General features: G+C 40.5%; 1 protein-coding gene across 3 annotated transcripts in view; it reads right to left on the bottom strand.

Moving 5' to 3' along the window:
- HOMER1 (homer scaffold protein 1) overlaps positions 1–16,022 on the bottom strand; it is a 110,996-nt gene extending 94,974 nt beyond the window's left edge. Inside the window, exon 1 of one of the 3 annotated variants that reach the window (XM_045197841.2) lies at positions 15,951–16,022. In XM_045197841.2, the coding sequence (XP_045053776.1) occupies positions 15,951–15,952 (2 nt within the window). In that variant the 5' untranslated portion in view covers positions 15,953–16,022. Of the gene's footprint in view, positions 1–5,873; positions 6,157–6,497; positions 7,848–15,950 lie in introns of those variants that run through there. The other 2 variants (XM_024563650.4, XM_053912250.2) reach the window with 2 other exon arrangements.
- Positions 16,023–16,295: the final 273 nt, after the last annotated feature.

The raw sequence follows: 16,295 nt of genomic DNA, 5'->3' as shown, positions 1-16,295 counted from the left end.
TGAAAAAAATAAAGATCACATGGCAGTAGGAAGGTTAAACCTTTTGAGATTTAGCCACCTTTTTTATGAGACATTCACTTAAAACTAAACTGAGTTTACAAACAATGAATAAAGATAGTTTCATCTGTCAATCCCTTAAATGCCAAGAATAACACTTCAGGTAATCAGACTAAATCAACTTGCATGATCCTCTAATCTCCCCAAATAAAAGTCACACTAATCAGATTTATATTGTGACTTCTTTTCAAAATTATGAAACAAATAAATTACAGTACTGAACCAGAATTAAGAGACTCCCTTAAACACACCCTTTATATATTTATATTTTGAGAAGGATTTTTTTGTATATACATGTGTTCACTCATAATTGGCTTGCAAATTTGTTGTGAAAGTTCAATAGCTCTATTCAAGAGCCAGGAAATCAAATAAAGAAAAAAATTACAAGTGGAAGAAAGAAAAATAGGAGCAAAAGGATGTTTTTAAGAGATTAATGTCTACACAATATGACTAATCAAAATGACATAATACACCTTGCTTTCAAGAATTACACAATCACATCTTAATGTGCTACTCATAATCACTATTTCATTCTTATAAAAACCTCAGGCCAGAGCCAAAAACACCATGTACCACATCCACTGTCTCCCAAAAGATCCCAACTCTAATGGTATTTGCTCCTCCGGAAAGTTAACTCACATAGGTACTTAATGTAACCATTGGGTTACACGTAACAATGGTTAATGTTTATATTAACCATTGATATAAACACTGATCAGTTTATACAGTCTTACTAAGAGATTTGCACAAATACTCAAGTACCATAACCTTGATTCTCCTCCTTTCATTCGATTTGTGTCCTGCTGAATATGAAAAACTATTCAAAAGTTTTTATTTTCATTTTTAAAATTCTAGAGTCAAATCTAGTTTTTTAAAAAAATACATTATAAAACATCTTATTTATGAATTTAAATAATTATATCCTACATCTTGGCAATGGTAAATCAACTTGCTATCTCATATAGAGATCATGTTACCTGTCAGTCGAGAACAGATGGCCTACCCACCCCATCACCACCAGATTTGGAAACGAAATTTCTCTTCCTCCTTCAATTTTTTTGGGGGTATTAGAAGCGGGTCTCTGATGAACACTGCCAATCTCAACACTGAAGCAAACAGAAGCTGGGAGGTAAGGAGAAAATTATGGGAGCAAAGTCAGGAAGACAGAAGTTTGGGTGTGAGAGGGGCCTTGAAATTTTTCCACTACAGTTAAGTGGGTAAAGGCATCGTAGCCAGCGGAGAAGTGCCAAGAGTTCACTGCTATTACCCCTGTCCACATTACCCCTGTCCACATCACTAGGACAAGAGAAAAGAGGGTAAATTCACAAGAATAAAAGGAAATAAAAGAAAAAGGAACCAGTTCAAAGTCCTCACTATGTGGGAAAATAGATTATAGATATAATAGGCTATGGATGGAGGGAAAAAAGGACATTTGGAAAGAGCAAGAGTGTCCTCGTCCATGTATAGTATGTTAGCTCACAAAAACCTAAGAACAAACAAAAAAAGTTATTTCCAAATTTCAGTAAGAGTGGGGTGGGCTCAATTATTGCAGTAACATATTCAAAAGTAAACCTATTCTCATAAAGTCCTCATCACAAGAAAAAATATTTGTAACTATATACAGTGATGAATGTTAACTAGACTTACTGTGGTCATCATTTGACAAATAATATATGTTAAATCATTACACTGTATACCTTAAGGTAATAGAATGTTATGTGTCAATTATATTTCAATAAAACAGGGGGAGGAGGGACATATTCTCAAAATATGCCAACTCTCCTATTCTTCTTATGGTTGATATCCTCCTAATACATGTTGATAGACATAAAATTATAATACTTTGTGAGTCAGAGGACAAATAACTTTTCAACTTACAAGGGAAATCTTACTGGCAACTGCAAGTACCCCGTAATTACTTTCTTGGTAGAATTTTGAAAGTGTTCTCATTCTTACTTTCCATGAAGTTAGCATGGGAGCTAGACAGTCTCTTTTAAAGGACTTCCTTCAAAGTCCCAAATTCACTGTTTCATGGCCTGATTGAGCAGCTCTGCTAGGAATATACCGTGCCGTTTCCTACGTTTTTACCTCTGCACATGAAATGCCCTAATCCTGAAAAAGTCCTGCTCAGACAGCCTCACACAACTCAGCACCATCCGGTCCTCCCTCTACCATGGAATTTTCCAGGGCCTGCCCAGCTGTCCACTTCCCCTACCTAGAAAGGGTTCACTGCTCTGGCTTGGTGTTTCCACGGGACACAACATACAAAACCAAATTTTAAATGATTTTTAAAATTGTTTTCTCACCTTATTTCCCTGACCCTACATGGAACTACTCTGCTTAAAACCCTCTAGTGGGTCCCACAGCCAAGAGCAGTGTTTTTCAAATTACCAGTTGTTACTGTCGTCATTTTCTATTCTAAAAATAGAACAAAATACAAGAATGCATCATACAAAGTGTATCATTTCCTGACATTTTTATCATTTACATATGTGTGCACTAGATTTCGAGGTAAAACTGTCTTACTATAATGGACCATTGCCAAAAGAAAGGTTGAAATACACCTGCTTCTGTTTGGTCTACGAGGTCCTCTAACCTGGCCCCAGCATAAAGCTCTAGGCCTGTCTCTTGCTACACCGTAAAAAGCCGAGTTCACCATGCCAAACTTTTGAAGTTCCATATCTCAGTGTAATCATACTATTATCTCTGCCTTAAATGCCCTCTCATTTGTCTGCAAGGCCACCTGTACTCATCCTTCATTATTTAATACATTAACTCCTCCACAAATGCTTTTTTAGCCTTCCCTCAGCAGCTAATGACACACCCTTTGTACCTCTATGAGGAATTACAACCTACATTATAGCTCCCTAGACATTTCACTGTACTTTTTAATTTGGGGTTTGACTATCTTCCCAACTTCTAAACTATAAACTCCCTGAAGAAATACATTTTACTGTATTCCTGTCTCTGTATCAGCAGCACTGAGCTACTGTACATGCCATATGATGAGGGTTCAAAACTGGTAAAATGAACAAATAAAAAATTAAGGATTTGCATCTAACTTCTCTAATGTTAGAAATGATTGCCTTTGCAGCCCTGCCCAGGTAGCTCAGTTGGTTGGAGTGTTGTCCCGATGCGCTAAGGTTTCAGGTTCGATTCCCAGTGAGGACACATACAAGGATCAAGTACTGAATGCATAAATAAGTGGAACAACAAATTGATGTTTCTCCCTCCCTCTCCTTCACTCTCTCAAATCAATAACTAAAAATTTTTTGAAGAAAATAAATGATTGTCTTTGCAACAATGCCTGTTCACATTGCAGTGCTGGATCAAGATTTCCTCCTTTTTGCTACGGTAGCTCCCAGAGAGCAGCACCCAGTAGCCTAAGGCAGAAAAAGAAGGTGTCCGCTTTCTCTCTCAGTAAAGGGATTCAGTTCAGGTTGCAATGCAGCAGCACCTACTTCCAGGCTTCAGGAAGTTATCTAGGGAAAGGCAGAGAAGAGGGTTTCCATAGGTTCCCACAGGCAAGTGAGATAAATCAGAAACAGCATTAACAACCCTCATTTGCAGGGAGAGTCACATTAACTCTTTAGGGAAGTGGGAGGGAGGATTTTCTATTCCTTCGTTGATGGCACTAAAATGCCAATATATGAGCTAAGCAAAACAAAAGATGGCATGAAATAACTCATTGAAGTCACTTGGTTTCTGTTGCCTACTGTAATAGTTCTGAAATAGCACTGACTCACTGCTCTCATTATGAGATAATACTTGGAGGACTGGGGGTCATACCTAACAGGGGCTCCTTACCCAGGCTTTGAAGCTTTTCATAGACTTTATCTTACATACATGAATTGCTCTAATTCTTGGGGTCTGATACACCTATTTCACAAGCCAATACTTCCACTGCCTTCACTTAATTAAAACAGTGCAGGCAGCATCCAAGATACTTTGATAGACTCGGCCAACTGTCAGTTTCAGCTGTTCTTTTCCGTTTCCACCATAGTTGATAAACTACTACTACAGGAGCCAAGTTTATTTCTGCCTGAACTAATCACTCATTTTCTTTAAAAATAATTCATTTTGCTTAAACTTTGCCTCTAGACTTGCAACTTTATCCATAATTAAGGCAAAAATAAATTATTATAACAACCTAACGTTGGTCAAAAATATATTAATAAAATGCGAAACTCTTGACCCACATTAAATTTTAGATACTTGTTAGAGGAGGTTAATTCATGACTGCCTGGGTAGAACTTTACAGACCATTTAAAGCTCTGTTTCCTTTTGTCTTAAATAGGTGCAAAAAGCTATGCTTATTCCACACTTACTAGGTATAAACACCTACCAAGTACAGAAATTTCCACACTTGGGGCTATGCCTTCCCTGTGTGCTCTTCTAATTCCGCCCACCCATCCTCTCTTGACAACTCTGCAAGAGCAAGTCTATCAATGAAAAAGAAGCATAGCCCTAAATATAGATGTTCAGAAAATAATGTCATAAACACTCCTTTTCCTCTCTATTCTACCTTTAAGACTTATTAAGAAAAGGGCAAATAAATTAGTTTATAAACAAATTTAATTACACTGAAGTATCTAAAATGTGAGCTATGTGTGGGGGCTTGTTTTCAGATATTAAATACCAGTTCCCTTAGTATTAAATTCATCCCAACCTTCCCTTGGTAAAATGAGGAGCATTCATGCAGATTTAAGGTTGTGGAAAAACAATTTTCTTTCATGATGCCACCACTCCACCGTCTAGAGAGAATGCAGCCTCCAATATGAAAAACTGCCATTTGATTTCTTTTCCTCCTGTTTTAAACAGAAGAGCTGTAGATTCTTAAGAGAAGCCATGTTTCCAAGGTTTTTGAATAGTATTTTTCAGCATATTCTTTTATTAAAATTGGTGCAATTCATCCAAAATATTTTTCAAATGCCATTATTTTCAGCTTACATACTTCGTGTAAAAACTGCTTAGTGAAAACGATCTCTCCATTTGAAAAATTTACTTCAAGAAACTAGTAATCAAAGTAGAAAGAGAAGAAAATAATTCACTTTTATAGTCTGAAAAAAAATTTTAAACTCATCTAAGTCCTTCATTTTACAGATAAGAAAATAGAGTCCATACAGGTTAAGTAATTTGCCATAGATCACAAAGCACTAGACTGAGATATTTTAATTGCTCTTAGCAGTACCCCAAATCATGCAAGTTAGAAATGTTCTCATCAATTGTCATTTAAATTTTAAAATTATCATTCTTTCTCATTAATTCCTGATGAAGGACTCCTACAATACATGTTCTACATTTTCAAACTTGTTAAAGTAAAATGACTTCGAATTCTAACCACAACAAAAAGGTAGTATCTAAGAACTCTCTTCCAGAAGTTTCAAAAAAATAAATTTAGGTGTGCACACCCATAAGCTGTCATAATGGGTTTCAAAGCATATCCTTTTTATCGTTGTCTCCTAACTACATCTTAGACGTGTTTGTTCAACCACCACGAAGAAAAAGAGAGAAGATTCTAGAAGTTTCTCTTTGATAAACAGCATCAACAATCTGTCAATGAAATGATTACACGATTACTCCATCAACATATTATGGGTTTCTGGCTTAAATTGGGAAATCAGTAGCATTTTATCAATTTACTGAGTGAAGAGTTAATAAAAGGTTGGAAAATGCACTCTTAGTTTACTTTGGATCTGAAAGAAGGTGAAGATCCGACATTGTTAACACAAACTGAAGCCCTGAGCAAACAACAGAAGAAATGAACAAGTTCCTTCAATAAAAGGCTCTTTCCTAGTCAAGTTCTGACTTCTTACCAAGTGCACCGGCGCTGTGGAGACTCCATCAGTAAGACTTTCTTATTGTCATTTTCATGCCCCAATAAATCAATTCTGCACATGTGAGCTTTGGATATTCAAGGGCAAAGCAGAGGGCACAGTGAGGGGAACAATTTACATTGGATCATTTTCAAGGACTGTAGTCTAACTACTCATTACTTTACAACTGTTTCTTTGTGCAACTGATTATTCTCAAAGTACCGAGAGAATGCAGTGCTGTACTTCTCTGAAAGACACCGGCAACACAACCTAAGAAACCATGATTCTGGTTACAAACTGATGCGGCGGTTTGACAAGTGCAGTGTGCGTTGTCTTCTTAAATAGCATTAACGTCTGTTTATTATGACCTCCGGGTGTCACACCACAAGAAAGCAAACAGACAAAACACTTGTTAAAAGGTTAACATACCTATACTTTTAAAGTCCGGATAGCTTAGCAAGGTGGTAAATTTGTCTGAACACACAAAACACGGACAATCACTACCACGACTCAGTCACACACACTCTCTCTCTCTCTCTCTCTCTCTCTCTCACACACACACACACACACACACACACACACACACACACACACACAGCTGTGTTAAGCACCAGAAATCCTTACCCCATTTTGGCCAATGAAAACTTGCTTTGAAGTTTCTGCTGTTATGCTACGGAGTAACTTCCAGGGGAATTTCTCCGTCTGCTATTTCGCAGTTGCTTTTCCACCCCCCGAGGTCCTTTTCTGGAGGTATTTCAGTAATGCTGACAATTCAATTAGTTCCCTTATGTAAAATGACCTCTCTCTTGTAAATACCAAAACGTTCGAACAGAGGTGGCATTTGATTATTAGAGTTTAAAATGCTGCGCGGAGGAGACAGCGGTTAACTCTATTCCACAAAATGAGTCTACGTGTTGGAAAACGCAGAATCCAGCTTCACAGAGTCCTATAAAAAATGAGTTCGGTGGTCATTTCGTTCCTGCCCTCCTCTGCTCAAGGAGAGCCAGGTAGCTCGGTCTTTTCAGTGCTACTAAGGCTGCGGGTTCAAATTTCTCTACCACACCAGGTCCCGGGGGTGGAGCGTGCAACCCAATGCGACGTGCACTTTATAGAGAGCCCTACGAGAAAATAAAAATCCTAAAGCAGTAATGTCACCGCTTCCCTGCACTCACATTAGAAAAAGCTATATAGAAAAAAAATCGCCTCGAAGTGCAAACCCGGCAGCTCGCGACGTGCACAGCACTCCACATTGGAATCTGTCTTTTGAATGTTTTCGCCTCCTAAGACTCGGAGCACAGAAGAGGTGGGGAGGAGGAAGAGAAGGCTGGGCAGAATCGATTCATTCTCCGAAGAATAAACGGAGCCATTTCCAGGCTGGCAGCAGGCTGGGGGCGCAGCGCACGCCGGAGAGCAGGGGGAGGGGGCCCGATCCCACCTCCCTCAGCACCTTCCCGCCTCCCGCCGCCGAGCACAATGGAGCCCGGATTCCACCCGGCCCTTCATTCGCCGCTGCCCACTCTTCCCTCCTCTCCAGAGCACAGCAGGTCCGAGGCTCCCGTCGGCGGAGAATGAATGAATCAGAGAGCCAAGCCCCACGCTGCCCCGGGCACCCTGCCCCCAGCTCCTGGGCGGGCAGAGAGGTGGAGGACGAAGCTGAAGTGTCCACGGGAGTCCGCCCGAGTCCAGGCAGGAGGCTAATTCCGCGTCGGGGGCAGGAGAGTGGGGCTCGAAGCCCCGGGAGAGCCGCTGCTCCAGCGCCCCCACCCTTGCTCCTAGCCCCTCACGCTCCGCGCCGCCGCCTCGCGCCGCCTTCCAGTGCCCGGGCCCCGCCGCCTCCTCACACTTCCATCACCGCCCGCCTCCGTCGGCCTCCAGCTCCCGCGCGGCAGCGCAGCGGCGACTCGGGTGGCCCTGAAGCCCGCCGCTGCCTCTGCCTGCACCGGAGCGTCTCCGAGCGGAGGGCGCCCCTTCCCGGGTCAGCGCCGCCCGCTCGAGCCCAGCACGGCGGCAGAGCGGGCTGCGGAGGGGAGGGTGGAGACGGGGCGGGGAGAACGGGGGCCAGAGCGGTCCCTCCCCCTGCTCGCGGGAGGAGGCAGGAGGCAGCCGCAGCCGCGGAACCGCGGCCAGGCGCTGGGAACGGAGGCGCTGACAGGTCCCCGGGGCCCTGCTTGCAGCAGGAGGAGGCTGCAGCGGGGAGGATGGTGGTCCCGAGCCGGTCCGCGTGGGAGCTAGTCCGGCACTCAAGTCCGTCGGTCCGTCCTTCCCTCCTTTCCGTCCCCCTCCCCTAGTGGCCGGCGGCGGGCGGCCCGCGCGCTCTGCTCCTCCGCTGGCTCCTGGCCCCACTCCCGGCTGCCACAGCCTCCTCCTCCGCGCCCCACACCAGGCCCTCGCGCTGTGTCGCCATCCTCCCCGCAGGAGGACCTTTAAATAGCAACGTCAGCGCGCTCTTCTCCGCACACACGTCACCCGCCGCTCACGTCACCGGGGTGCGGGGGATGATGTCACGCGGCCGGAAGTACTGCTAAATTAGGGAAGGAGCAGGGGGAGGAGAATTCGGCGAGCTCCTCTGTGCCCACCTGTTCTCGATTCTCCTTAAAGGCCAAAGCACAGGAGACATCCCGAAAGGAGCTTGGAGAAGGAAGCGGCGGCGATTTCCTCGCAACACGGGTGCCAAAAGCGAGTGAATCATTCATAGCAACAGTGCGCGAGTGTCAGGCGGGTGATATCCTATCTCCCACTCGCACCCCCGTTACAGCAGCATCCCCGGGCTTCTTAAGTCCCCTAGCACGGAAATGTGGGAGGAAAGCCTGATCACTGATGATGGGTTATTTCTAACAAGACTAGAGAAAAATCACCTTAATTTTCGAAAGAGTTATTAAGTGACAATTCTGGATATAGGAGACTTTAAAACTCCTCCCCCCCCCCCACTTAGTGGTTACTTAAATCACGAAAGAATAAAGAGCAGAGCAATGAACAAACGTTAAATGTTATAAAGAATAGTAATTAATGGGGGAGAAGGGAAAAGGCCATCAAATGATGTAAATGTTTTTATTTAGAAAACTGATATTTTGGCATTGGATAATGAGTCAATCTTAACTTAGAAAGTTTACTCATAAGTATCATCATAGGTATAGCAAATGCCAGTATGCCCTCTCAATTCTGGTTGTCAAGAATATGTGTTCCAGTCTATGGAAATTAAAAATAAGAAAGACCACCAAATCCCTTTTTTATTTTTGAATATTAACACAAGCACATTTAGATTATTTTTGTCTTCCTTAGTTTGAGCTATATATTTACAATGCCTCTTAAAGATGTTGATTTTCATTTCCTACGTGGTAAGAGTGAACAGCCATTTATAGGTTTACTACCTGTGTGTATGTGTGTGTGTATAATAAACTATATTTTGACTGTTTTTCAAATTGCAAATTACTACAAAGTTTTAAAATGTCTTTATTATTTTAATAACTTATTAGGTACACTTAAATAATGAACTTTGATTTTGAATCATGACCCAGAAATAGAATTACGACTAATGCCAAAGGCCATTGCTATTTCAGAGTTAGTCTGTGAATTCAGTGACCATGTTTTCCAAACCAAAATCCAGACACATCATTTGACAATAGACAAAATACTTGAAATCTGAAGTGACCCAGAAAATCCAGGAGATAAGTTTACTAACCTTAAAAGTGATTATTAGGAGAGCTACAAATGTACATCATTGCAGTTGAAGTTTAAAAAAAAGCTAAACACTACAGAATTTATACCAGGTGTAGCTTTTCAAAAATGTTTTTAATGTTAAACTACTAACATGATTCCTAAGTGAGGAATATTGGTTTTACAGCTTTCTGCATTTACATTTTCTTGGTCAAGCTAGGAGCCCATCTTTAAAGGACACCAGACAAAACAGGACCAGTGTGTAACTAAATCAGGCTTTCGGGTTATCTTCACATTATAAAATCATGATCTTGCTTGTAATTTGAAATACTAAAAATAGTTTTTGAGGATTATAACAAAGGTTAATAAAAAACAAAATCCTGTTTGACAGTTTGCTTAATATACATTATCATATTGATAGAAACTTGTACTAATTTATCTTTCATATAAATGGAGCTTCTTATGTATAAAATATTAACAATAAAACTGTCATCCTTCAAATGTCATCCCCTGGCTGTTGTAAATTGAAATACAAATTATTTCCTTTCTGAACTAAATTACTTTTCTCTCTCTCCTGCTCTGTCTGTCCATGTTAAGTAAAGCTCACTTTATCGTTATCAAACACTTCATTCTACCCTTTTTATCATCACTTCTGCTTTACAATCTTATTCCCCCTCATCTTCACCCAACTGTCAAAAGGGCATATCAGCTGCGTCCCTGCCTTTACACTGCTGACCCTTTGTTAGCGTCTCTACTTTTCAAAACTACATGATCGCCTCTCAGTTGCTCTCCTGTCAACTGAAAACTGAGAGCAACCTTTTTCCTATATAAATTTAATGGTTCATTGTAATATAATTACTCAATGTTTATGTGATTATTTAACTTCAGCTTCTGCTTTTAATGTAGAAAATTCTGCCAATAATTGTTCAACTTTTTTTCTAGTTTGTGTGGGGATTTAGTGTATCAGGGAATCTATATATCCATGTACCCAAAGGAATAAGTAAGACATTTTATGTTTCACGGAATTCCTGCTCAGACATAAAATAATAAAATAAATGTTTTTTCTCCTCCCTTGAAACAATTCTAGTACAATTTTGGGAGGAGTCAGAGAAACAGTCTATGGTTTTACATCAAAAAGTAAAATATCTTTTCTCTTAAAACTGGGCTGAGGTATCCCAAATGCTAGCTGTGAATTTCTAACCCTAATTGCTTTGTGTGTTTTTTAGAATAGTGAGCTTCCTAGAGAGTAATTTTTTTTTTTTTACCGGAAGAGACAGAAAGCACTTTGGTAGAGTTTCAAAATTTTAACAGTTCCTGTTTCCCACTACACTCTGAAAATTTGTGAAGAGGTTTATGAATACCCTCTGATTTTAGAAACTGTGGGCGAAGGCATCTGTTTTAGTTACAGAGTTTACTTCCATGCCCTTAATAGGAGATGGCAATATTCAATGAGTGTTCATAGATTGGTTCATGAGGTTTGCCTTTTTCAATGAAAAGGCATCTAAGAGACAGAAAAACTTTGCAGGAAAGACAGTTAAAGCCAGGTTTTATTTTTTTAATTGCTTATATTAGATAATGGCAACTCCTTTTCAACTTCCCTCTTTTTATTTTTTAATATATTTTATTGATTATGCTATCACAGTTGTCCCAATTTTCCCCTTTCCCCCCTCCACCTGGTACCCTCCTTCCCTCCAGCAATCCCCCCGCTTGGTTCATGTCCATGGGTCATGCATATAAGTTCTTTCACTACTCCATTTCCTATACTGTTCTTACCATCCCCCTATCTGTCTTGTACCTACCAATTTGTACTTCTTAATCCCTGTACCTTTCCCTGCATTTTTCCCTTTCCCACTTCCAGGTGACAACCCTCCTAATGATTCTGTTCCTGTTCTTGTTGTTTGCTTAGTTTGTTACTTGGATTCAATTATTGGTAGTTGTGAATGTATTGACATTTTAATGTTAATTGTTTTGATCTTCTTTTTTTTATATAATTCCCTTTAGCATTTAATATCATAATGGCTTGGTGATGATGAACTCCTAGCTTTACCTTGGCTGGGAAGCACTTTATATGCCATTCAATTCTAAATGATAGCTTTGCTGGATAGAGTAATCCAGGTTGTAGGTCCTTGCTTTTCATCATTTTGAATACTTCTTGCCAGTCCCTCTAGCCTGCAAAGTTTCTTTTGAGAAATCAGCTGATAGACTTATGGGAACTCCATTGTAGGTAACACTGCTTTCCACTTGCTGCTTTTAAGATTCTCTCTTTGTCTTTAGACTTTAGCACTTTAATTATGATGTGTCTGGGTATGTTTCTTTTTGGGTCCAACTTGTTTGGGACTCCCTGTGCTTCCTGGACTTGTATGTCTATTTCCTTCGGCAAATTAGGGATGTTTTCTTTCATTATTTTTTCAAATAAGTTTTTGATTTCTTGCTCTTCCTCTTCTTCTCCTGACATCACTATGATTCGGATATTGGTATGCTTAAAGATATCCCAAAGGTTCCTAAGCATATGCTCGTATTTTTGAATTCTTTATTCTTCCTACTGTTCTGATTGAGTGCTTTTTCCTGTCTTGTGTTCCAATTTGATTCACAGGCTCATCCCCTCCACTGTTGTTTCCCTGTACATTTTTCTTTATTTCACTTAATGCAACCTTCATTTCTGCCTGGGACTTTTTTATACTTCTGAAGTACCCAGTGAGTTCCTGGAGCATGCTGATGACCAGTAATTTGAACTGTGCATCTGATAGGTTGCTTATCTCCATTTCATTTAGTTCTTTTTCTGGATTTTTGTTCTCTCTCTCATTTGGGCCATATTTCTTTGTCTCATTTTGGCAGCCTCCCTGTGTTTGTTTCTGTGTTTCAGGTAGAGCTGCTTTGACTCCCTGTCTTAGCACACCTGTTAAGTTGTATGGGGCAGAGCCTTTGTTCATCACTAGGGTGGGACAACCTGTGTCACTGCTCTGTTGCTCTGTTGGGGGGAGGGTTCACAGGGGGGACAATGCCACTGCCTGACCTCTGGAGTTTTGCCCAGGAGAAAGCTATCTCCCCACTCGTACTTCACTTTCTCCCCCTATGCTACTAGTGCCCCTCAGCTGTTGCCCTGGTGCTAAATTCCAGAGGGGGTGGGTCTGCGTGAGTCCTCAGTCAGTTTCAGACCCTTTAAGAGGACACAGTTTCTTTCATTATCACCCCCCACTGGTGTTTACAGCCAGAAGTTATGGGGACTTACCTTCCTGGTGCTGGGACCCTGGGCTGGGTGGCCTGGACTGGGGCTGGGATCCCTTGCCCCCAAGGTATCTCTCCCATTTTTTATCCTATACACATGGATGTGGGACTGCCTGTTCCGTCTACCTCTCCAAACCTCTCCACATCACTGCTCCTCCTACCCGTCTGGATGAATGGGGCTTTAAATCCTTGGTTGTCAGACTTTCATAAAGCTTGATTTTCTGACAATTCTGGGTGTTAATTTGTTTTGTAGTCTGATCGTATTTTTTGATTAGTGGTGCACAGAGGGAAGAATGTTTACCTACAACCCCATCTTGACCAGGAGTCTCAAGTTTCCTCTTTTTAATGACCAAAACACCACTATTGCTTCAAATAAAGTCATAGGTAGAAATAAAAGATCTCTCTGCATACAATAGAAATTTCAAGATTCCTAGTTTATGCCACATAGTCATATGAAGAAACTAAGTAACCAGGAAAAACTAAAAGTAATAAGAAAGGAATGAAAGGGTTGTTGGGAAACAGAATTCATCCCGTTGATCTCCCAAAGTCATCCCATATCCTCTACAATATAGCAGATACTGGGTGCTGGTAAAAAGTGTTTAGCCAGTTCGAAACCATCCTTCACTATCATCAATAATGTTCTGAACAGAAATAGGGTAGTTAACAATCTCAAGGATGGGAGTATAAGTGGCATCTCCAAGGCAATGACTTAAGGACAATTTTTACTCTGCTGTGTGTCTGCACTATTTTACCAGAGGGCTGGGGAGTGGTGGACAGAGGGACATTAGAGAACTATTCTCAGGAAATGTATGATATGGAGTACATGGGAAATAATCTTATAAAACTTTCCTTGCTCTGATTTGTACCGTGAATTCATTATTTGTTTTCTAAATATGGTTAAAGAGATGCAAATATAATTCCAGACATATGAAAGAGCATATAAGATAGCTTTCAGTTGGTGCTGTAAGAAAATGATTGTACAACTATATATGTAGATTTTTTTTAATATTCAGAAAAGAAGGGGATATGGTGCCTTTGAAAAAAATTATCTGGCTTAACTGCTAGGTTGTTTGTTTGGTTGGTTGGTTGTTCTAAACAACAATTACAGAGAACAGGCTGGAAAAAGAAGCAGGTCTTCAGAGCACTACAGTAAAGAACATAGAGTAGAGCTTGTGCTACACCGATACAGTTACTTAGAATGCAATGCTGTGGAAGCTGATTGCCATGGTAACCCAATCATCTTTTTTCATGAATGGGGGAACAAGACAACCATGAGGAAAATGTTTTAAATGAGCTACCTTATTTTGTGATTCTTTTGGTGCCAGTTAGGGGCAAGACAACCTCCTAGATGAGCAACACCCTTATGAAAGGAAGTTGCCTTACTATCAAAGAGAGAAGACTAGGACAAAACATTGGGGCTGTTTCAAAGAGAGAGAGAGATTTGAGATGGCAGAACATAATTGGTAGAGGCTCTGACATGGCTGCAGTGGGCAAACACAGTACCTGGAAACTGTGCGAAAGGTTCTTCCAAAAATAAAGAGGTCAGAATGAAGATTGCTAACATTTGGGAGATTCAGCCAAGATACTTCATGAGTTATTTGTGAAGTTTTTAAAATTTCTTTATTTCTCTTAATCTGATTCTAAATAGTAATTTCTCTAAAAATTAAAATGGAAATGGTAAATACATCTTTAGCCAGTAGCTATTCTTTTAATAATGAATTGCATTCATGATAAATATGAATATATGGATATAGATATGCCTGTATTGACTGGATCACCTGCTAAAATGTCTTACCCTTAGAATGAAATGCACACTCCATGTCTTGGCCTAAGAGGCACTGCGTGATAGGCCCCTGCCAACCTTTCTTACCTTGATTACCATCCACCCAGGCCCCATTGCTAGTGTGTGGGTTAGTATATCGACTGCAAGGAACAGAAATCCCACCTACTGGTGGCTTAAGCTATAAGGTTGTTTTTTATTTGCTTATTTACTTAACAAGAAGTCTGAAGGTAGGTGATTCTACAGTTGGTTCGGAAGGTCCAAGGTGTCATTAGGGTCCAGGCTCTTTCCAGCCTTTCACTTTGCCATTTTCACGTGTTGCCTTTTAAACCTGGTTTCTTGTCTCCTGGTTGTTAAAAGACTATTGGATTGCTAGGCATCACAATCTCACAAAAAAGCATCCAAAACAGAGAGGGAGGGGAAAAGACTGAGGAATTTTCTCCTTTATGTCTGTTTCTTACCAAAGAGAAAAACTCTCAAGAGGCCCCCAGAAAATTCCCTTTTATGTCTCTTTGGCCAGAACTGGGTTGCATGCCCATCACTAAATCAATCAGACTTTTATGATTCACTTACACAAATGATGGTTCATCCCTTGAGTCTACACATATTGTGTCTAAACAAAATTCGAGATCTCACAGCAAGCAAGAAGAGGCAATGGCTATTGGGTAAGGAAACCACTTATTTGCCCTACAAGCCCAAAACCACTGTGGTGTTCCTACTACTCTTAAGATATGATAAGATTGTTCCGAATACAGGGCCTTTGCCACCTGTAAAACATATGCCCAAGATCTTCACACTCCTCATTATTCAGTTTTATGCTCAAATTGCATCTCCTGAGCAAGATGTCCTGAACATCCTGTATAAAATTTCTCAATATTCATAGCCACTCACTCTCAGGTCTGTATCAATAGAATTAGTTGCCCAAACAATCACTGACTTAGCTCTTTATCATTATATGTACTAAAGCAGAAACTAGCCATTTGACCAATTGTTGGGGTGATATAGGAAAGATGGTTGTATCATGTAAGTGGTTGGATATAAGACCCTTGAAGTCATTTTTCAGTCAAAGATTTTATGACTACTCAAATCTGAGCTGATATCAAAGCAGTCCTTCACCATTAGGCTTTCTACATTGCCTTCTTCAGAGAACACCTCCTCTCCTCTGCTGCTAATCATTTCCACTGCACAACTTACTTTCTTCTCTGTCATACTCCAATCTCACATCTAGTCTACTGAATAGCTCCATTTGAGGGTTCTTGTAAATCAAAATGGCTAAAACAAATTAAACTCCTAATCCATCATAATTGTCCTCTTGGGATTTCCTTATTTCTGTAAATGATAGGTCAAGCAAGACTAGCAGATTTGCTGGAGTGAAAAAACAACAAGCTTTTTAAAAAATTAAACAGCTAATTACTTACATAGAGAGCAAAAGCAGGAACAGCAAAGGTGCCAGCTCCCTCTGTCTCGTGTCCCACAGAACAACACAGAAAGGAAAGAGACAATGCAACATGAGTAGTGGAATATCTTGTTGCTTCCAGCAGCTAGTAGTTTTATAGCCCGCAGGTGTACACTAAAGGATGGGGGAGGGGTTGTTATATAATAAAGAACAGTAGTTGGCCTTTGTTTCTGGTTCCTGGGAGTTAACCTCTAAATTCTTGAAATTCTCCAAGAGATAAAGTATCTTTGTTATACATAGTGGGCACCTGAGTTTATGCTAATAAGAAAACTCAGGATGGGGGCTGGTCAGCTGAAAATATGAACTA

This window comes from Desmodus rotundus, chromosome 1 (genome assembly GCF_022682495.2).
Source record: "Desmodus rotundus isolate HL8 chromosome 1, HLdesRot8A.1, whole genome shotgun sequence".
Taxonomy (NCBI): Eukaryota; Metazoa; Chordata; class Mammalia; order Chiroptera; family Phyllostomidae; genus Desmodus; species Desmodus rotundus.
Note: the sequence above shows the minus strand (reverse complement) of the source record. Positions and strands in the feature narration are given on the sequence as shown.